An 18668-nucleotide genomic window follows, 5' to 3' on the forward strand; every position below is an offset into this window, starting at 1 on the left:
AAAAAGAGCAAGTTCCCAGCAAGATCAGGCAATACACAAATTCTTTATAGTAAATAAATTCATATGTTACAAAATTGCTGTATGTGTTCTTTGCATATCTGCTCTATCTGATCAGTTGATTTGTTTCAATGTCTGGCATTGTTCATTTTTCAGGTGTAATGTCCGTTATGACACTTGGGTCTGTTAGAACTTTCCAACTTTATTTGTTTTATTTCAGTGGAGATTAAGTGCCAGCAACAGAGGGACTTATGCAAAAGGAAAAAGACAAAGGGACTGTGACAGATGCAGCTCTAATGATGAAGAATCCATTGGGTAAGAAGCCATTTCAGAATTAGTTATTCTGTTTGCATTTTCTGAAATTCATAATCTTCCTTGAATACAGGCGTTGTTGGTCTCTAGTTAATTGGGTCATGTGGAGATGGTTTTCAAGGTGGTAGCCCATCTTCAGAGAATATGTTTCAGTGACTTAATGACACTGAATTATGAAGCAACAATACGTTTTTTTTGCTTCAGCACAAGGCTGCAACATCAGAATGAGAATGGAACACTAACTAGAGGAATTACGGCTTGTTGACCTGCTTACAATCTTGAAAGGTGTCCAAGAAAACTCTGAAGCTTTACAGTCATTGTAGACAAATGGAAATGAAAATTGAGAAATAGATTCACTGACAGTAGCTAGGAAGCATAGTGAGCTCATGAAAGAGTTAATTTTATTTATCTTAATGAAGCAACTATTGTTCCATAAATCATGGAAATAATTGCATGATTTTTGCCCCATTCTCTGCCCTGTTTTCTGACTGGAATATAACTTGGTCATAAATGATTTATTGTTAGGAGAGGCTGTTAGAAACAAAGATCATGAGAATGCGTAGTGACAGTAGGTGTTTTGTCACACTCATATTTACTCTGAAACCAGGAAATAAGTCTTAAAGACAAACTCTTAGCTCCTCTCTTTTTTTTAAAGTATAATCTTAATTAATGGTAGCTAATACCAAATACTTAGGGGGGCATATTTCATCTAAAGTGTTGCCTAAGCATTGTTACTGCCACTTTTTTTAGTCAGAAGTGACTAAATGGATGTGTTAGCACAAACCCACATTTGCTCATGGTTTAATTAAAGTTCTGGATTACAAAATGTAGTAGTTTATTGCTTCTATCCCTCCTGCTGAGAGGAAGGACCATGATGGTTGAAAGTGGTCATAAAACAACACTGCTTACATTTGGATACCTCCTCAGGGCCTTGTGGATAGTGACTCTGAGGTGAGTTGTTTGTGATCTCTGGACAGGGTGTCAAGGCATGTTAGTTCCCTAGTCCCTCTCATACCATGGTGATCTCTTACATGTTCTCGTGATTGTGTCAAAACAGATTAGGACAGTTTGTTAAATACATATAGTCCAATTAGTGTTTTTGCAGAAAGCTAGGCATGATATTTATTGGTCAATTGATGTTTTTTATCCCACTTATGAAGCTTTTTTATTGTTGAGGAAGGGGATGACATTGTTCCAAGGGTAACTGTCACTGACTGGAAACAGAGCTTAGGGACATCCACTTACCTCAGCTGTATTACTCCTGTGTTCTCTAAGAGGGAAATAAAAACCAAACAAAATCCAACAACAACAAAATAGTTGTTTTGAAATTCAAGCTTCTAGTCGTGGTCTGTTAATTTTTTTTCAGGGGGAGGGTGGGAGAAATACTTCAGATGTGATTCTTTCAGCTCAGAATTTTAAACATTAATTGCAATACATCACAACTGAATCGAGTACTACCCTGAGACAGTCATTACACAGTGCTTCCCCTTGCCCTGATGCACACATCCAGGTGGTAATAACTTCTGGTCCAGCAAAGTGGTGAGGCTAGCTGGGATGTTTGCCATTAAAACATTGACTTGTAATGAATTGATGAAAGGGCAAGGTCTTGGAGTAGGAAGATGAGGACAACATAAAGAGGTCTTCTATTCCACGTGGTGTCATCAATGAATGTGACAATGAGAGTTTCCCAATATTGATTGTGCATCGTTTTATTCATTTAGGCTTTGAAGGGCCAAGAACCACCTGGGCTGTGTACATACTGCAAAAACGTAGATGAATATATAGCAAGTCTATCAGCGACATTATTCTGTGAGCCCAGGATAAGTATTCAGCTATTACAGGACCTGAGAGGGGACCCTGGCATGGCACATGGGATACCACTATTAAAATAATTATTTTTACAAAATTTGGGTTTACTGGTAGAAGAATACAGGCATTGAAGATGGTTGTGTAAGCCATTATTAATTTACTCCAAGAGAAGTCAGTAGCTTCTAGGTCTGGTTTTGATCACACTGTAATATAAATTTGAACAAACGGGAGCCAAGGGTTGTGACACTGATTTGTACCCAAATACAGTCATTGAGAAAGGAGCTGCATCTAGGAGCTCTGATTCTCGTGTGCAGTAGAGGTCAGCCATTTTCTGCCGATTGATATGAATTATTTCGGTCCTGCACTTTGTAAGTTAGCATAATACTTCTGCCCGTGAAGTGATTTAAGACTCGAGAGGAGCAGCTAACAGCGTTTTTCACATTGCATATTTTTTTCTTTTCCATCCCTACAATTTTAAGTATGTTTTCATTACCTTTAATAGTGTGTGGAAGTGGAGAAGAGGGCATAAATAAGGTGGGTGTTTGCCGTAGAAACAAAAATACTGTTTTGGTTTTCCTTCACCAAGATGCCTCCAGTCTTAGTGTTGTGCAGGTTGCTTTCTGTCAGCAGGACTTGGTTTTGGTGCATACTTTGCTTGCTTTTTTCCTGCTTTGCATCAGTTTTTTTGGTTTTTTTTTTTGGAATTTCTTTTGCATGACTTGCTCACTTCATTCTGTGGACAATTTAACAGGTAATTTAGGTATCTGTGTCCCAGTCCTCATAAGTCCTCATAGCAGAGATGCATTTTGGCATAAATGTAGGTGTTTTTCTTGCATTTCTTTTACGCTTACTCTTCGTTACATGATTTTTCAAGAAATACCACCAGGTGCCAGGTTCCCTTTTAAAAAGGGAAGCCATTGAGAGCTGCAAGCACTGTACAGCTCTGAAGATAGGTCATAACAGATAGTTCATGTGAATGTCTTCAGTCAGAAACTGATTCCATGTAGGAAGTAATGCCTTAGTTTGATGCTGTCACCTTTACAGATAGCCAAATATGTACCCTTTTCTTCCTTGTTATTTGTTGGAGGCTTTTTTCCTTACCAGGCAGGTTTCCAGTGCAAAGCTAGTTGCCTAGATGAGTGTATACTTCAAATTGTAAGATCGTTTTTGAGAAGATACTTTTACTAAAATATGTAAGGCCCATTTAAATCAAGGGAGTGGCAAACATTGCTAATTCAGTTCTTAATAACAATCACTAAACCAAATTGCTAAGGGACCTGGAGCCTGTCAGGATCTAACCTGATAGAAATATGAGCAAAGGATGTCAGATTTAAGCTTCCAAGATAGCAGAACAAGTTATAGGTAATGAAGTCCAGTTGCACTGGAAATTCTTCTGACTGCTTTACCTCCTGCTGTAGGTTTTCTTTTGTCATTATGATATTGTTGAAGTCCTTAAGGGTTGGAATCTTTTCAGTTATCTTTATAGGTCCTGATCATACAATTAAACCGAAGACTCTGTGACCATGTATGTTCCCGCTGGACTAATTATCTTGTGAACTCAGGCTTAATTTAGTAAAATGTAATTATGGCATCTTAGACAAATAGAAGGAAAAGATTTGTTAAGAAAAGAAAAACTGTTATTTATACAAGGTGAAACAATGAAACCCGAAAAATAATTAGTTCTGCCAAATAGTCGGTTAGCATTACTCTAGTCAGGAGGATGGAAGGTTTCATACAATAACTTATTTATATTGTCTCATGGTGCTCTACTGTAATGATTTTTAAAACCCTTTTAACCCTTTTGCAAAGGCCATCTTCTATAACTGTTGTATTTGAAGGAAGGACACTGTTTAGATACTTAGAGGTTTGATTTTTAGTTTCAAGTTGTCTTGGAAGAAGAAGGGAGGTATCTGGCTTAGCCTTCCGGTGTTTCATCTCTTCTGAGACCCCCCAAAAGACGAGATGTCTTTTTGCTGCAGCTGTGTAGTAACTGGACCTCTAAAGTAGTTTAAGTCCTTATCTTTAAGGGGGAGATTAAAACCCAAAGATAAATCTCTAGTTTCGGAAGATGAATCTGCATGAGTTACTTGATGACTTCTATCCCTGTAATTAACTACTTTAGAAGCTGTAAATCTTATTAACAGATTAATAGGTTCTTGTGTGGCTCAACTCTTAGTTTTACCAGATTTCTTACGTGGGTGTGCTTCCTCACATCCATTATTTCTAGAACACCTTACAGTTGGACAATCAAATTATGTGTAGGTCTAGTCACTATAAACACTTCCAGCATAGTAAACCAGGGATAACGTATCAACTCGGAGCATCTGAGAAGCCCAGAAATAAAACTAGAACTTGTGACTTGGAGTAGACTTCCCATAGAAGATAAGTCTCTTGCTTCCTGTGCTAAATCAAGACTACTTTGCAGGCTCAGTATGTGTTTAATAAAACTCAGTTCTCTGGATCCTTAAAGTATAGAACAAACCTTTTTTGTTGGTCTACAATATTTGAAGCAGATGCTCAGACTCTACAAAGGGTTCTTAAAAGTAGTCACGGGGGATATGCAAATGTAGATAAAACAGCAAATGCCTCCCTGCCTTTTGGTGACTCTGCCTAAAGCATTCTGGAGAACTCCTGTGGCTTAGGTCAGTCTTTTGATGAGTCTAGAGACTTTGTATGTGTGACTTCTCATTGCCATCAAAGAGTCCGTCTCTTACTTCAGAAACCCTGGATTGTTTTTCCTGCAGTAATTAGGACTCATCCCTTACAAAACACTTTCCTCCTTTGATACCAAGAACCTGAACAAAGTGCTTTAACTTAGTGGGTTTTTTTTTAATCCATCAGCTTTTTATTTTTTTGACAAGATTAACAGCAACTAAAATATTGGTGTGTTATCAACACCAGTTTTCAAAAGAAATCCAAAACAAAGTACTTCAAGAGCTACTCTGAAGAAAATCAACTCTATCCCAACCAAAACCAGTACTCTTCTATTTAGTTTTCCTTTGGAAACTTGTAAGAAAAGCCCAGAGAATGAAGGAAAGTGTGTACACTTCAGCTTAAGTTACTTAGTTTTGAATTGGAACCCTTTAAGTTTACTGTCCATCATGCAGGACAGTGGACTCCAGAGCGGGGTGCATGCCCCCAGGAGATCTGCAAGACAACCCATCGGTGTGCAGGAAACAAGTAATTTTTGTACCATTAATAAATAAGAAATAAAATGTTTTTATCATTATTAATCCTTTTTTCCGTATTTGTTTATTAACTTTTGTATTAGTAGTGTGTTTGTATAATTTATAATTAAATAAACATTGTTTGCGTGATTAAAGTATTTTTACTGATAGGGGTGCATGATCGAAAAAGTCTGGAGACCACTAGTCTAGGAAATGCATGGCAGAGCTCTTGGAGAAAGCAGATCGTTGTGCACATAAACTATGGCATTCAGTGATGCAGAGATTTGATTAAAATTGAAAAGCATTCATAGTGTATATGCAGGTTCTCCCAGTTGTGCAGTGAAACCTTACTGTCTTTTAAGTTCAGTAAGAAGTTGTGTTAACACAATAAGTTAGCACGTAAAAGAAATCTCAACATACAGCAACTTATGCAAGAACACTGTAGAAGGATTTTGAAATATCTTCCCTGTTCACCTATCACTAGCACAGCAGTTTGAAATTTTCTTAAAAGCTCAAGCATACTTGTTCTCCAAGGTTTTTCACGCAAGCATATGTTTAGTACCCCCTACCAAATAACTGAGCTCTTGAGCTGAATGCAGCATGTCACCAGGTCTGCAGTTGTCAACCCTCTGAAGAATAGCAGCTATTTGCTTCAGCTATGTTGCCGTAACATGTAAAAGCTACGTGAACAGTAAAAAGGTCTTTCTGTAGCTGTGGAAGAAGGATTCCTACACTAAAGGGTGAGTGACTTAGGTTAGACACACAAGCAAGAAAGGAGTTCTTACCTTGGTAATCTTTTAAAAAAACATCATAGTAGCCTGAGCTTCGGTGTGCTCTTACAACTGTCCTGGGAAAACAAGTCCAACTCTCACCCATTTGAAAATGAAATTGGTAATCTAGGATAAATCCTGACAAATCAACTATGGTACATAATGCTTATCAGTTTAAAGAAAGCCGTTCAAGTTACTGGCTTTGATGCAGAATTAATTCTTTAGGTCAAGACTTCAGTATCTACCTAGCAGACTCAGAAGTATAGCTACTTGTTTAAATAATCTTAATAGTGAGTCTTCATTAACTTAGTAATTCATAGTTGACTGTTATTTCTTTAGTGAAATTGAAGAGATGTAATCAGTTGGAGCTTCACAACTGTGAGACTATAATCTTTTTTAATATTTTCTAGCAAGAATTGTATTCTAAATGTTGATCAGGAAGCCAGTCTCTATGGTTCTAAAATAAGATGCCACAATGTGACTGCATGTTTTCATTCCCTGAAAATACCCAATACACTTTCAGAATAGTTTGTTAGGCCATGGTGATGCTACTTCTGACATTTTGCAATAAAAAATAGGCACTGAAGTTTCCATGTCCCTGTACTGAAAGTTTACTACTTCAGAATCACAGAATGCATGTGTTTAGTCATTGATAACCAGAAGAAGAAATGCTGGAAGGATGGGTTGATCAACAGATTATGTTACGATTCCTCTTCTCCAAAGAGAATTGCTTTGTAAGTTGTCAGTAAAGTAAAGTAAATTCTAATGAAGATATAAATTATGATGCAGGGACAGGAAACTCATGGAAAAGCTGTGTTGAATTCATGTGACTTAACAAGCTCTCAGCACCCTATTATTAATTTATTATTATATGCATGGCAGGCAACCCAAAGTTATCTTGACGAATGTCCTGAGGACGAAAATAGGAAGAAAATACACACAGGCGCAACCTAAAACTGATGCTATTTTTTCTGATGCTGGCAAGCTGCACTCAAATCAACCACCCTCATCATCTGTTGCCAGCCTAAAGATATGGCAAATTTTAAACCCTACTATCCAAAGTCTTTTTCTATCTAAAAGGTATGTTCTCTTTGCCTTGTGTCACTAAACAAAATAATTTTCCTTGCAGTTATTTTTCATGAGTAACTATTCTATATCGTATCACAGCTGTCTTGTTCATGAAATTTGTTCTCATTCTTCTGTCATCTGACTGGGTTGAATTCTGTTGTACCTGGTTCCTGTTGATAATTATCGAGAGAGATGGTACCAGGTGCACTGTAATGGCATTTCTGATCAGATGGCTTATAGGTGGTCCTGTACTGACAAGACCAATTAATGGTGATTCAGCCATTAGACTCTCAGAAAAGATATATGTATTTTAAATTCTTGGGAAAAGAAGAGCACATCTGCATTTAACTTCCCTCTTTCTCAGGCAGGGCGTCAAGTATGTTTTCACTGTTCAACAGATTACATGTGAAAATATGAGAACAAGCACAAAGGGGCAGAAGAGAGGCATATCAAGTCCAGTGTCTTTTTTTCCTTAAGCAGTGGTCAGTTGCTGATACCTAGAGAAATGTACGTCTAGAATGAATGCTTTTTTCACTGATGTTTCTCTCTGAGCTTCTGACGATAAACAGTTTCGGGACTTCCTTTATTGGAGGTTGCATCCAGACTATGGTATTCTTCTGTATCAGACTTCCTCTAAATTGTATTTATAACGATAAATCAGTGCATGTCACCCGTGAGTATTTGCAAAAGCCTGTCCCTAATGTAGCCTCCTGATTAAAAACAGATTTGCATCTCAACGCAGGAGGAGATCTGAGTGCTCCCCAGACATCACGCAGTCTGTGCTGGAGTGTGCTTTGTGGATGAATACAGGCAACAGGAGAATTATGCAGGAGATACCCAAAAGACAACATTGTTTGTAATAGATGTAAAAAAGAACATGACAATACATCATGATCCAGAATAACTCAGAGTGGAAGTGGTAGAATTTAAATCCTGGTTTGAGAAAGAGGAGGGGAGTACATCAAAAGCTGTACAACAAGCTGGCTGCAGTTGCATTTTGCAAAATAAGTTGTGCTGCTCTTACACATCTGTGGTCCAGTGAACATCTTCATATTTTTGGCTAGCTTATTTTTGCTTATTTGGCTAGCTTATTTTGCAACTCTTACAGTTGCAGATGTTTTTCTGAGCCTTGCTATTTCTATATTGTAGAATCTCCCTTGAAAGTTGAGGAGGGGGAACAAAATCTAATGCTAACTTTTTGTGTATGTGCTACTTTTTATCTGTTGACTAACAGCTTGAGGGAGTTCTGTTTTACTGGAGGCTTCTTGTTCACAGGAAAATCAAGATTGTTTGCTCCATAATTCAGAGAAATATATACAGATATTGGTTGAAGTGTTTTAGAGTTGCTTTAGAGTTATTAAACAGTACTTAGATTATGTATTAGAGGCAACATAGTGTGAATAATACTTTGTTAAGGTGAAATTATTTCCCTATCCTTTTCCTTTACAGATTCTTACCTTTATTTTTTGGCTTTATCTGCTTACCTTGGGTTATAAATTCCTTAGTGGGATTTTGTTTTATGTTTCTAGAGGATTGAGAAAAAAGTAATGAAATTTGATGATGTTGGGAATTATCAATCCCCTAAAATGCATGAATTTAACATGAAGCTTCTTTCTCTGGATTTTGGTGCAGTATTTATGATTTACTGTTATATATATGGCAGGCAACCTCAAGTTATCTTGACGAATGTCCTGAGGACGAGAATTGGAAGAAAATACGTAGACAGCCACGTAATAATTGATGCTGATTTATCTGATGCTGACAAATTACAATCAGGTCAACTAGCTTCATCATCTGTTACCAACGTGCAGACATGTCAAATATTAAGTTCTCCTCGTGAAAGTTCTTTTCTGTCTGAAAGGTATGTTACTCAGTGCTGATTTCACTGGTCTTCCTGAAATGACATAACTTCACAATGGAAAAGATTTGCTCAGGAACAATTTTTATGATACTCCTGCCTTGAAGCAGAAGTTGAGTTTCCCGAGTGCAAACTAACACCCTGCTCTGACGAGCCATTTTAACTTTGCATTTATTCTGATTCAAGCTGTGCATTATATCAATAGGCTACTCTTCTCTCAGAGGAGGAATCTGCATTTCCAGTGGATCGCTGGTTTTGATTTTTGAAGATGGCCATGTAATTCAAACATAGTTCAGTTAGTTTTGTGTCCAGAATGAGCCTTGCTTTCCTGTTGTTATTAATGTCTTCTAACATAGTTTCAAGTAACTTCCGTACAGGATTTTGCTAAGCTCCTCTCTGTGATTTGTTCATTTCTTTTCTCATTAATCCATCAAAGGTGTAAGTCTCATCAACAGATGACCACTGTGTAAAGGCTTTGTGTGTGTCACACTCATTGCTTAGCATCTGCTTTTCCTCTTTTCTTCCTGTGTTTACGATGATTGAACATCATAGTAATGCTTGACACACAAAACTAGCAGAAATTAGATATTAGAATTGTATAATGTTTGTTTCAGTCCAGGATGGGAGTTGAATTCAGAGTAAGCTGTTTCCTCTTGCCTTTTATGGCCTTCTCTTTGCTTAACAGCAAAGTATCCACAGGAACAAATAGCTAGATATCCGTGGGCAGAAAATAGAATGAGGAAGGAAGAGAAGAAGAATTGGTGGGGGCAGGAAAAATCAACAGTTCCTAGATTAAAGAAATCTTAAAAAACTTAAGAAAAATAAGTCATACTCCTCATTCTGATACATGAACAGGTTAGAGAACCTCAGCTGGTAAGACTTGTGTTCTCTTTTTCTGTTGGGATTTCTGTTACTGCTTAAATTAATCTGACAAAGCTACAATTTAAATGAGAGATTTAGAACAGTTAGATTGTCTATGAAGTGTCACTTTAGAAGTATTACATTTGATGCTATGAAATATCTTTTCATAGCTGGCCTGACTAAAGGAAGGGTGGGGAGTTTGGATTGGACTTTCTTTGTTTTGTTTTACTACAAAATCTTTAAGATCTATATTTTTTCTTCTAATTTTTTTCTTCTTCATATTGTTTTGGACAATGGGAGGTAGTGCATTCATAGAGAGGAAAACACGAACTTTTCAATGTAATCCTCTACATCTGAGGAAGCATCTTGCATGTTTTTTCAAGCTCATAGTTGTAGGGTGGCTGTTGTATATTAAGCACAAGAATGGCTTGGACTCTTCAGTATTGAAACAGCTGATAACCACTCTGCTTCATGTAACCCTGTGAAGAGGAAAACCAGTGACAGAAATCCATTACCGACATACCAGTAGAGGAAGTTCAGACTTTTTAAATAAAAGTATGGAACTAGATCTATATTAATTTAGGTTAAGTAATGTCTGTATTTTTCTGTAGTTAACTTTCTCTTTTTAGGTAAAAAGGATCTGAATCATTTTTTTTTAGTAGCTGGTTTCCTCAACTTGCTTTAGATTTGGTGGTGTTCGTTGCTTGAAGGATTAGCTTTCCATTCCTGAAATGCATTTTTCTAATGCATGAAGTAAAAACATCGTTATTAGCAGGAATGAACACGAGGAGGATTTTGCACTTCACCCTCCCAGTGACCGGGGTATTAGTGCAAGTTCTAATACACATCCTGTGGGAAATGGAAAATTTAGGGTTTGTTCCAACAAAGACACGGTTTGATCCTGGTCGCCTCTCTGTAGTTCCTGTCTGTGCATAGGATGCACTTGGCATGGATTCTGCTTTTGGAGTCTCTTCTGAGCAGTTGAAGCTCCCCCCTTATAATGGATACGCGTATGTATGTACTTGGCCACGTTGAGATTCTCTGGTACCATCAGAGTAACTAGAATGGAGGTTCTGTTTTACTGAACATTGTTCCTTTGGTATGCTATGGAAATCACAAATGAAGTAAAAGAATTGTGTGTGATCAAAACAGGGGGGTAGTAAGTTAACTGTTCTCTATCAGCTAGAGCTTGCTGTGAGTTCCCCGTTTCCTTTCTTGCTTTTGATGTTACAGAGGGGATTTTGTATTGCTTTTTCACTGCAACCCAGTATGAAATGCATTTGTTTAAGTCACCACTGATCTATCGGTATAATGAATTTAAGGTGGGTCTTAAATGTGAAGAAACTTAGGGCTGTCTAAATTTATCCTTGCTTCTTGTGGCTCTTGAGAACACTTGAGAATATACTTTCACAGCTTCTTAGGTTATGCGTATACCTGTTAAGAGGTGCATTTTAAATGGAATGATCTGTGAAGATTGCAAATAAAAATAAAACCTGCACAGTTTGTATATATACAGTAAATATGTTCAGGGAAGTCCACTAGCTGAACCATTCCTATTGAAATGTGCTCTATTTTTTGTTGAAATGTCTCAAAAATGTCTCAAAGAAAATCTAAAAAACACTGAAGTATTTTCATTCAAAGCAGTCAGATTACATGTTCTGAATACAAGCATTTAAACAGAGAGAGTTGTGGGTTCCAAAATCAAGTTTTCTGCAGTGAGGCTAGCTATTTCTTAACTAGAGCTGCCTGCTCTTTGGAAGAAGACTGTCTTGTTCAATATATAGAATGAATGATACAGCTTATCTACATACACACTTCTTGTGGATATGGGCACATCTGTGATTCTTGGTGAGTGGCAAGAGAATTAGTAGTTTCTTCATGGTGTTTATTTAGTGTTCATCACTAATATTAGAGCACTCTGGAAACCTTTATTTATCTTCACAGCATTCCCGAAGAGCAGTCAAACTCCAACTTACAGATACGGCACTGAAGATGGGGCAGCTGTTCAGAAAGTGTCTTAACAATTTTGATTGTCCAGTTAAAGATGGCAAAGAATGTTCTTTCCCTTGGTTCATGGCATTCTTTACAGGTCCAAGCTCAGCTGTTTGGACCCATATGATCAGCAGTTAGCTCTTTGCAAATTGGACTGCAAAATTCTAAGTTAAGCACATTATGAAAAGTTTAACACAAAATCATTTTGTACTAAGTGAAGTGACAAAAGGAGGAAAGGAACAGATTTTCCAGAGGAGCATTAAATTGCTTTATCTTTTAAGTCTTCTGTTTTTTTCTTATCTTCCAACTCTCACAGCAAATGAAGCAAAGGTCAAGAAGGTTAGTTTCCTGGTAAATTTTCAGAAGAGAAGTCTTGTATATTGGACGTAATTAAGTTCCAGTGAGAAAATATCACGATACCATATTTAGTTACATGTTCATAATGCATACACTGGAAGCCAAAGTACAGTTACGTAAGACTTTTGTCAGCTCTAACTAGCCTGCAGAGAATGTGAAGTTAACATTTGCAACATCAGACTCAAATGTAAGGATGTCATACTGTTCAGGCTATCAGTGCATCCTGTATATATTCTCCAATATATTAAAAACAAAAATCAAAACTAAATGATACCCCCAACTGATTACTTTCTTGCATGTCCTTATTTTTAGAATGAAAGTACAAGCTCAGAGATACATGTGTAGGTTTCCTAGTTTTCCATACTCTAAACCCTGTCTATTTCTTTTCCGTTTTTTACTCATTCAGATCCCTCTCTATCCAGCTCCCTTCAGAGTTACTGTTTCAGGCTCTTCTGAGCAGGAACTTCGTTTTCAAGTCTTTTCTCATTGCAGGAACTTACCCTGTGGATTCTATTAGCAGTTCTAAATCTAAACAACAAATATACTACTTTGCCTCATTCCTACTGCATTCAAAGGCAAGGATACAATTAGCTGACTGTTCTCTTTTTTTTTTTTTTTTTTTTTTTTTTTTTTTTTTTGTTCTGTGTTCTCATGGTAGTCATGCTTTACAGCAAAATAATATTTCAGTGTCTGGGATCAAGCATGTCAGATTTTCATTCCTCATGTCTTTTATAAACATCTATTTCATTAGTGATGTCAGAGTATCTGCATATTTTCATAACGGAGACTGAAATAGTTTGTGTTTCATTTGCTGAGCTCCACCTGTTTTTGAGAGGCAGAAATGTGTCTAATCAACTCTTGTTTCTGTTGAGGTTTATTAAGTATTCTTCCAAAATTAAAGATAACTCTTGGTTAATGTTCTTTACAGGTCGGAGTATTGCTCAAGAATGACAGATGATGATCTGTCTGAATTGACCAAAGCTTCTAAGAAACCAGAAAGAAGTAACGTCTTCACCTGTAGAAGACGAGAGCTACAGAAGAAAGGTTTGTAATGAACAATAATCTAGCGTTCAAATACGATGGTTCGAGATTGCTGAGAATGTATTTTTTTTCTGAAGTCTAGTGTTACAAGGAGAGCACAGAAATAAAATAATAGGTGTTGCGTTATTGCATTATTAATATATGTTGCAGTATATATGTTTGCTCAAAACCAAGCTTTTGCAGGTATGGTAAAATATATCAGGTAGCTATGATTTTAAATAAGAATGAAGTTGTGATGAGTCAGATCTGTGAACAAAAGGAAACATCATTATAATCCTGATTTTATAAAAATAAATCTCTTTAATCTCAAGAATTGAATATATTAGGAATACTGAAATGGTTTGTGAACCCCGCTGAAATTTCTGCTACGTGACTATTTGTTTTTTCTTGTTGCAAATAATGAGCTGTCTGCTGATTCTATAGGGGGAACATACAGTCTTTTCAATACAGATAAGTAATATTTGCAGATGCAAACAGGAAGTGGAGAATGTCGCATCCAGGACAAACTAAAAGAAAGACTGTGGAATACAGAGCACTAATTCATACTTGGGAGTAGTGACTTTGGTTATACGCTTATCTATTCTTGTGATAATAATGTTTCCCGTATTATTTTAGGGAATATATTCTGACAACTACACGCAATTAGAAAAGAACTCTCTCTCGTGGAAGGTGTCTGCTACCATGCATTTTATATAAAATATAACAGATATCAAGAAATACAAAGGTATATACAAAGAAATACAAAGTGTAACCCGTTAAATCACTTCTTTTTTAACACAGAAAACAAGAACTGTGATGAACTGGATAAGAGGAGAAGAAACACGAACAGTACTTCTCTTAGTTGGAAGGGATCAAGCTGTTTGGATTCTGAGAAAAGGAAAAGAAGATTTAGTGGCCACATTTCTGATGATTGTAATGCACACATTCCAGAAAAATTAATTCTACAGCCTGTAAGTTGCATTTAATTTTAATTTATATGTTTGTATGCATGCGTGCCCACACTGTGCGTTTGCGCACGCTTCTGTAGTAGCAGTAGCAACATCCAAAATTCAAGAATTGTGTTGATAAATAGGGTATCTAGCAGAATTGTAACACCTATTGAGTTCAGTGGTGCATCAAGAAGAGCGAGTATGTACATCTGTCCGCAGTATCAGAATATGCTTGTTGTAGCAGAAAGGTTGAGAGAGAGGAATGGCAATGTTTCCTTCAGATGGGAGCATGGAGTAAAACAATTTTAGAAATAAGTTATTTAGCTAAAGTAAAGCTTTCTTCACAGATGGTATAAAACTGATTGGGGAACTTCTATAGAAAATTTGTGAAGTATACCTGGCATTACTGAAACCTTGTGGATCGTGAATTCCTCTTCCTCCATCTGTCATACCCTTCCCGAAAGTTTTATTTTTATCAGTTATTTAGATTTGGGGAAAAAAAAAAGGCTTATTGAATCAGCTATAATTACTTTATGTAGCTCAAAGCAAAGTCTCAGTGATCACTGATCTGAACCATCATAGAAAGGTCAAGGAATAAATACATATCTTTTGTCTGATACGTATTTTCTAGAAAGAGCAAAGATTGAGTTCAACTCCATCTCCTGGCTGCAGAACTCCCTGTGAGGATGAACAAGATCACAGATCTAACCTGGTGCAGGATCGTGTTGTCCGGACATTGGAGAGAGACTATAAATTAGACACTTTCACCCACAACCATTTAAAGTCTGTTCACAGCTGCGCAGTGGAACCTGGCTCAGAGTCTCCTCCCAGAAATATGTCAGAAAAACAGCTTCCTGCCACTAGTGAGGACGTGATTTCAACACGAATTAGTGCCATCAGGAAATTAAGGGCGGACACGTCACAGTACCTGAGCAAGCTGCGGAACAGAATCTCCAGGGGTGATTGGCCAGTTGTTGTGGTTGACCCAAGTATGTACTGTATCTGTGTTGCTGACTATTACTATTGATATGCTTAGGTACTGGGAGAGCTCACGCATGACTGACTAGTTGAAATATATGGAACAAAAGATGGAGAACAGACTGCGTCCATTACAATCTAATGGAGTACAGATGGTATTGTGCTTGATAAAGAGGGAAGAGAGCATGATTTTCAAATTCCAGTCCTTATCTTGCAGCTGGCTTTGTGGGTATGGAAAATAAAGATTGTGCCTTTTAATGATGTTTAAATTGAGAAAAATATTCTCTCTTTGTTGAAGCAGGTATGTTGTGGTTTATCTCTTTTAATAGTCTTAATAATTTTGAAAATCTTGGGTATGAAGTGATAATAAGGATAGAAGACAGTACTTCTTCTTAGATACAGTTTGATGCACACAGGCCATGGCTGGCTGGGATAGCGTTTTTTGGTATTACATCTGTAAGAGAGAGAGGTTTTTGTTAATCTGAAATCTACAATGAGAGAAGTATTCTCATGTCTGCATCTTGTAGTATATGTATCTATTTTTTTTCCTCTTTAGTTGTCCTTTCCAGTGATGATGAAGATGGATCTTCTGAACAAAATGATGAAGATGGAGTTTCTGAACCAAAATGTATAGAACTGCTGCAGGGTAATAGTACTGATATTAAAGAAACAGACCAAGAGTCTGACATCCTTTTCTCAGAAAAGCCATTGGAAGACAACGTGGAAAGTTGCACAGAGCAGGTAGTCCAGTTTTTGGCCTACATATTGTTATGCCATCCCTTTAATTTATTTTTATAGTGTTTATTTCTGCTTACACATTAGGACAAGTGTGAAATGCTTCGAGCAGATATGATTAGCCCCAGCCAAGAAGTAGCTGTAGTAATTTATTTCATGGTAGTTTCTTCTGTTATCTGGTCCACTGTTGTATTTTGCTGTATGGAGAAGTTGAAGCATCTTTGTAGACAGCAGAACAGGATAGGCTAAAGTTTCCTTTCCTGTGTGACTAGCAGTGGAATTACAATCTAAAACTAACATAAAAGTTGTTTCCCCTTTTTAGACTTGATGAGCTTTTTGTTGCCTTGTTTGACCTGGATTTGGGCTATCTCTGTAATCGGGAAACAGGCCAAGAGAGCCATTATTGCCTCCTCTCCCAGATGCATCATTTTGATCATAAGCATTGAATTGGATCCTGTACCTTCAGTATCAGAAGAGGAGTGTTTTCTGTTGCTCTGTTTTTCAAGTTTTTACTTGGCTGTAAACTTGGCTGTAAATTAGTAAAGAGAGCGGGTTTTATCTTGACAATAGAAGGTTCAGAGCAAGATACGATTTAACCCTTGAGAAGGTTATCAATAATGACTGTGATAAAAATGTATGGCTTTAGTTCAGAATTTGGCTTTGGGAGTAAATTCTTAAAAACAGAATTTGTAAGACTGCAGAAGGGAAATGCCTAATTTAATGCCCATATACTTTTTTTTTCCAGCTTTTAACAGAGTCAGATGAAGTTAGTTGTCCCATCAGCTTATCTTCTCGAAGCACACCTAGTGAACAGATGAACCCAAGATTAGATTTTGAATTTGATAATCTATACATTGGAAAATTTAAATGGTTATCAACAGGTCCTGCTAGGGTAAGTTGATGTATTACGGTGATATATGGATAATATTTAAAAATGAAAATTCTGGTTATGGTATTTGGTTATAGTACAAATATTAGATATTAGAATAAAATAATCACAGTGATCAGAGTTGAGATGTTTAATATGCACGGATGTTGCCATTTAAACAGAGAATTCTTTGTTTTGTAACTTCAAAGAGCATTAAAACAATACTAAAAGCATTAGTGCATAGGCAATATGTGACTCAAAAGGGTACAGAAATGTAAGTGAAGGTGTACTTTAAATGCAGTATCAGCTCCAAAAGTTTCCACAGGTCTTTGACTACGTTCATTGTATTTATTGCAGTTAAAAAAGTATGAGCATACGTGTTTTTTTTTGTTTATAGTTAGACATTTTGAAATACTGACTTGCAATAGTAATTTCAGCTTTCGAAAAACAGCAGTTTTGTGCAGCAGTTCTTATGCAGTAATGAAAACATCTCATGAAAATCTCTTAAATGAATAAGCTAAAAACATTTCAGGGACCAGCTGAAATATTTTAGAATCAATGCTTTTACGTGGAAAGTGAAATTTTTCCTTGGGGGGGAAAAAAAAAAAGGTCATTCTTAGTGCATGTTGCAATAAGGTAAGAGCAACCTCTCCTGTTAGTGTAAGTGACGGCCTTCAGTTGAAGTGACCATAAAGCATTCTTTATTTAGACAAGTCTTTTTAACATAGTGGCAGTGTAAGTAGAAACTTTAGAGGCCTTCAGTGCAAAACTTAGTATAAATACCAAGGTCATTGTCCAGTGTCGACTATTTATATGGTATTTATTAGTTCAAATAGTGCAGCTTACAGTTACAGTCTTTATCATGGAGTGCCTAAAAGTAAGTTCCTTTTGTCTAAGTGTTCATCTTTTTTTTTTTTTTGAAGGAGTCTGTAGGCAACTCTAACTTCCTGCTTATTCTCGGTGTCATTTGGATTCTGTAATACATATTTAGGAGTGTTCTTTTAGGTGAAATAGAAAATGTTAAGTCTCAAATTAGGTCTGTTGTTTTCAGTTTATTTGGCTATAAGCAAAGAAAGATGTGGAGATAATAAAATATTCTTACTTTGTTTTAAACAATTTGTGAAAAGCAAACTCATTTATATTCTTTTTAATCCTATTTCAGTTTATGACCAAGTATATTACGATACCATTTCAAGGTAAGAAAATTTTTTATTTAGCCTTCTCTTAACCATATCTTTAGAGTACAACTCAGCATATATTTATATTGTGAATAGTTTATAATCTTACTTTCACAGAAACACTGATTCACTTTTAAAGTGCACGTTTTTCAATAAATGAAAGTGTTGGTGTCTGTAGTGTAAGCATTAATAACAGTAGGTTTTTACATTTTTAAGGTATCTTTTAATTTTAATGGCCTTGCTTGTATATCCCTGCATATATGAAGTGCTGAACTGTATTTAATGTACCAAATCGTGTTTTTGAGGTGAAACATTAATCCTTTCAGATTAGGGTTTTTAGACCCTAAGGTTTATTAAAAATGTATGGATTGACTAAAGCCAAGAGGAACATAAGTATGGATTTGCATTCAGTCTGTTACCCAAAGGTGATGTATGGTTTACTATGTCGTAGTATTTCTAAGGTGGATTGACCAAAAGAAAATAGGAGTTCATGGCTTGCAAATTTGTTAAATTTTTATGTATTAATTGTGGTTATTCTGAGCGAGAATAAGATTTCTCTTCCATGAAGAATCTTGCATTTAGATGTTTAACTTTTGGTGTTACTGTTTGGTATCTTTGTTTTACCTGGTTTGATATAAGTGATTTAAGTACTAAATTCTCAACACATTTAGTGTAGTGCTAGGAGTAAAATATGTGAGTACAGTTTTCATGCACTCTGATAGTACTTAGGTCTTTGTGTGTAATTACT

At 36.4% G+C, this 18668-nt stretch overlaps 1 protein-coding gene across 12 annotated transcripts in view; it reads left to right on the forward strand.

The window, feature by feature from the left end:
- Window positions 1-18668, forward strand: part of SENP7 (SUMO specific peptidase 7) — a 49282-nt gene that overhangs the window by 13378 nt on the left and 17236 nt on the right. For 7 of the 12 annotated variants that reach the window (XM_080578495.1, XM_080578489.1, XM_080578492.1 and 4 more), the window contains 9 exons: window positions 218-312; window positions 6938-7135; window positions 8787-8984; window positions 13120-13235; window positions 14013-14182; window positions 14793-15150; window positions 15696-15880; window positions 16620-16766; window positions 17905-17938. In XM_080578495.1, coding sequence (XP_080434621.1) covers window positions 218-312; window positions 6938-7135; window positions 8787-8984; window positions 13120-13235; window positions 14013-14182; window positions 14793-15150; window positions 15696-15880; window positions 16620-16766; window positions 17905-17938 — 1501 coding nt within the window. The remainder of the gene's footprint in view (window positions 1-217; window positions 313-6937; window positions 7136-8786; window positions 8985-13119; window positions 13236-14012; window positions 14183-14792; window positions 15151-15695; window positions 15881-16619; window positions 16767-17904; window positions 17939-18668) is intronic. The other 5 variants (XM_080578499.1, XM_080578498.1, XM_080578500.1 and 2 more) reach the window with 2 other exon arrangements.

This window comes from Anser brachyrhynchus, assembly GCF_964034855.1.
Source record: "Anser brachyrhynchus genome assembly, chromosome: 1".
Taxonomy (NCBI): domain Eukaryota; kingdom Metazoa; phylum Chordata; class Aves; order Anseriformes; family Anatidae; genus Anser; species Anser brachyrhynchus.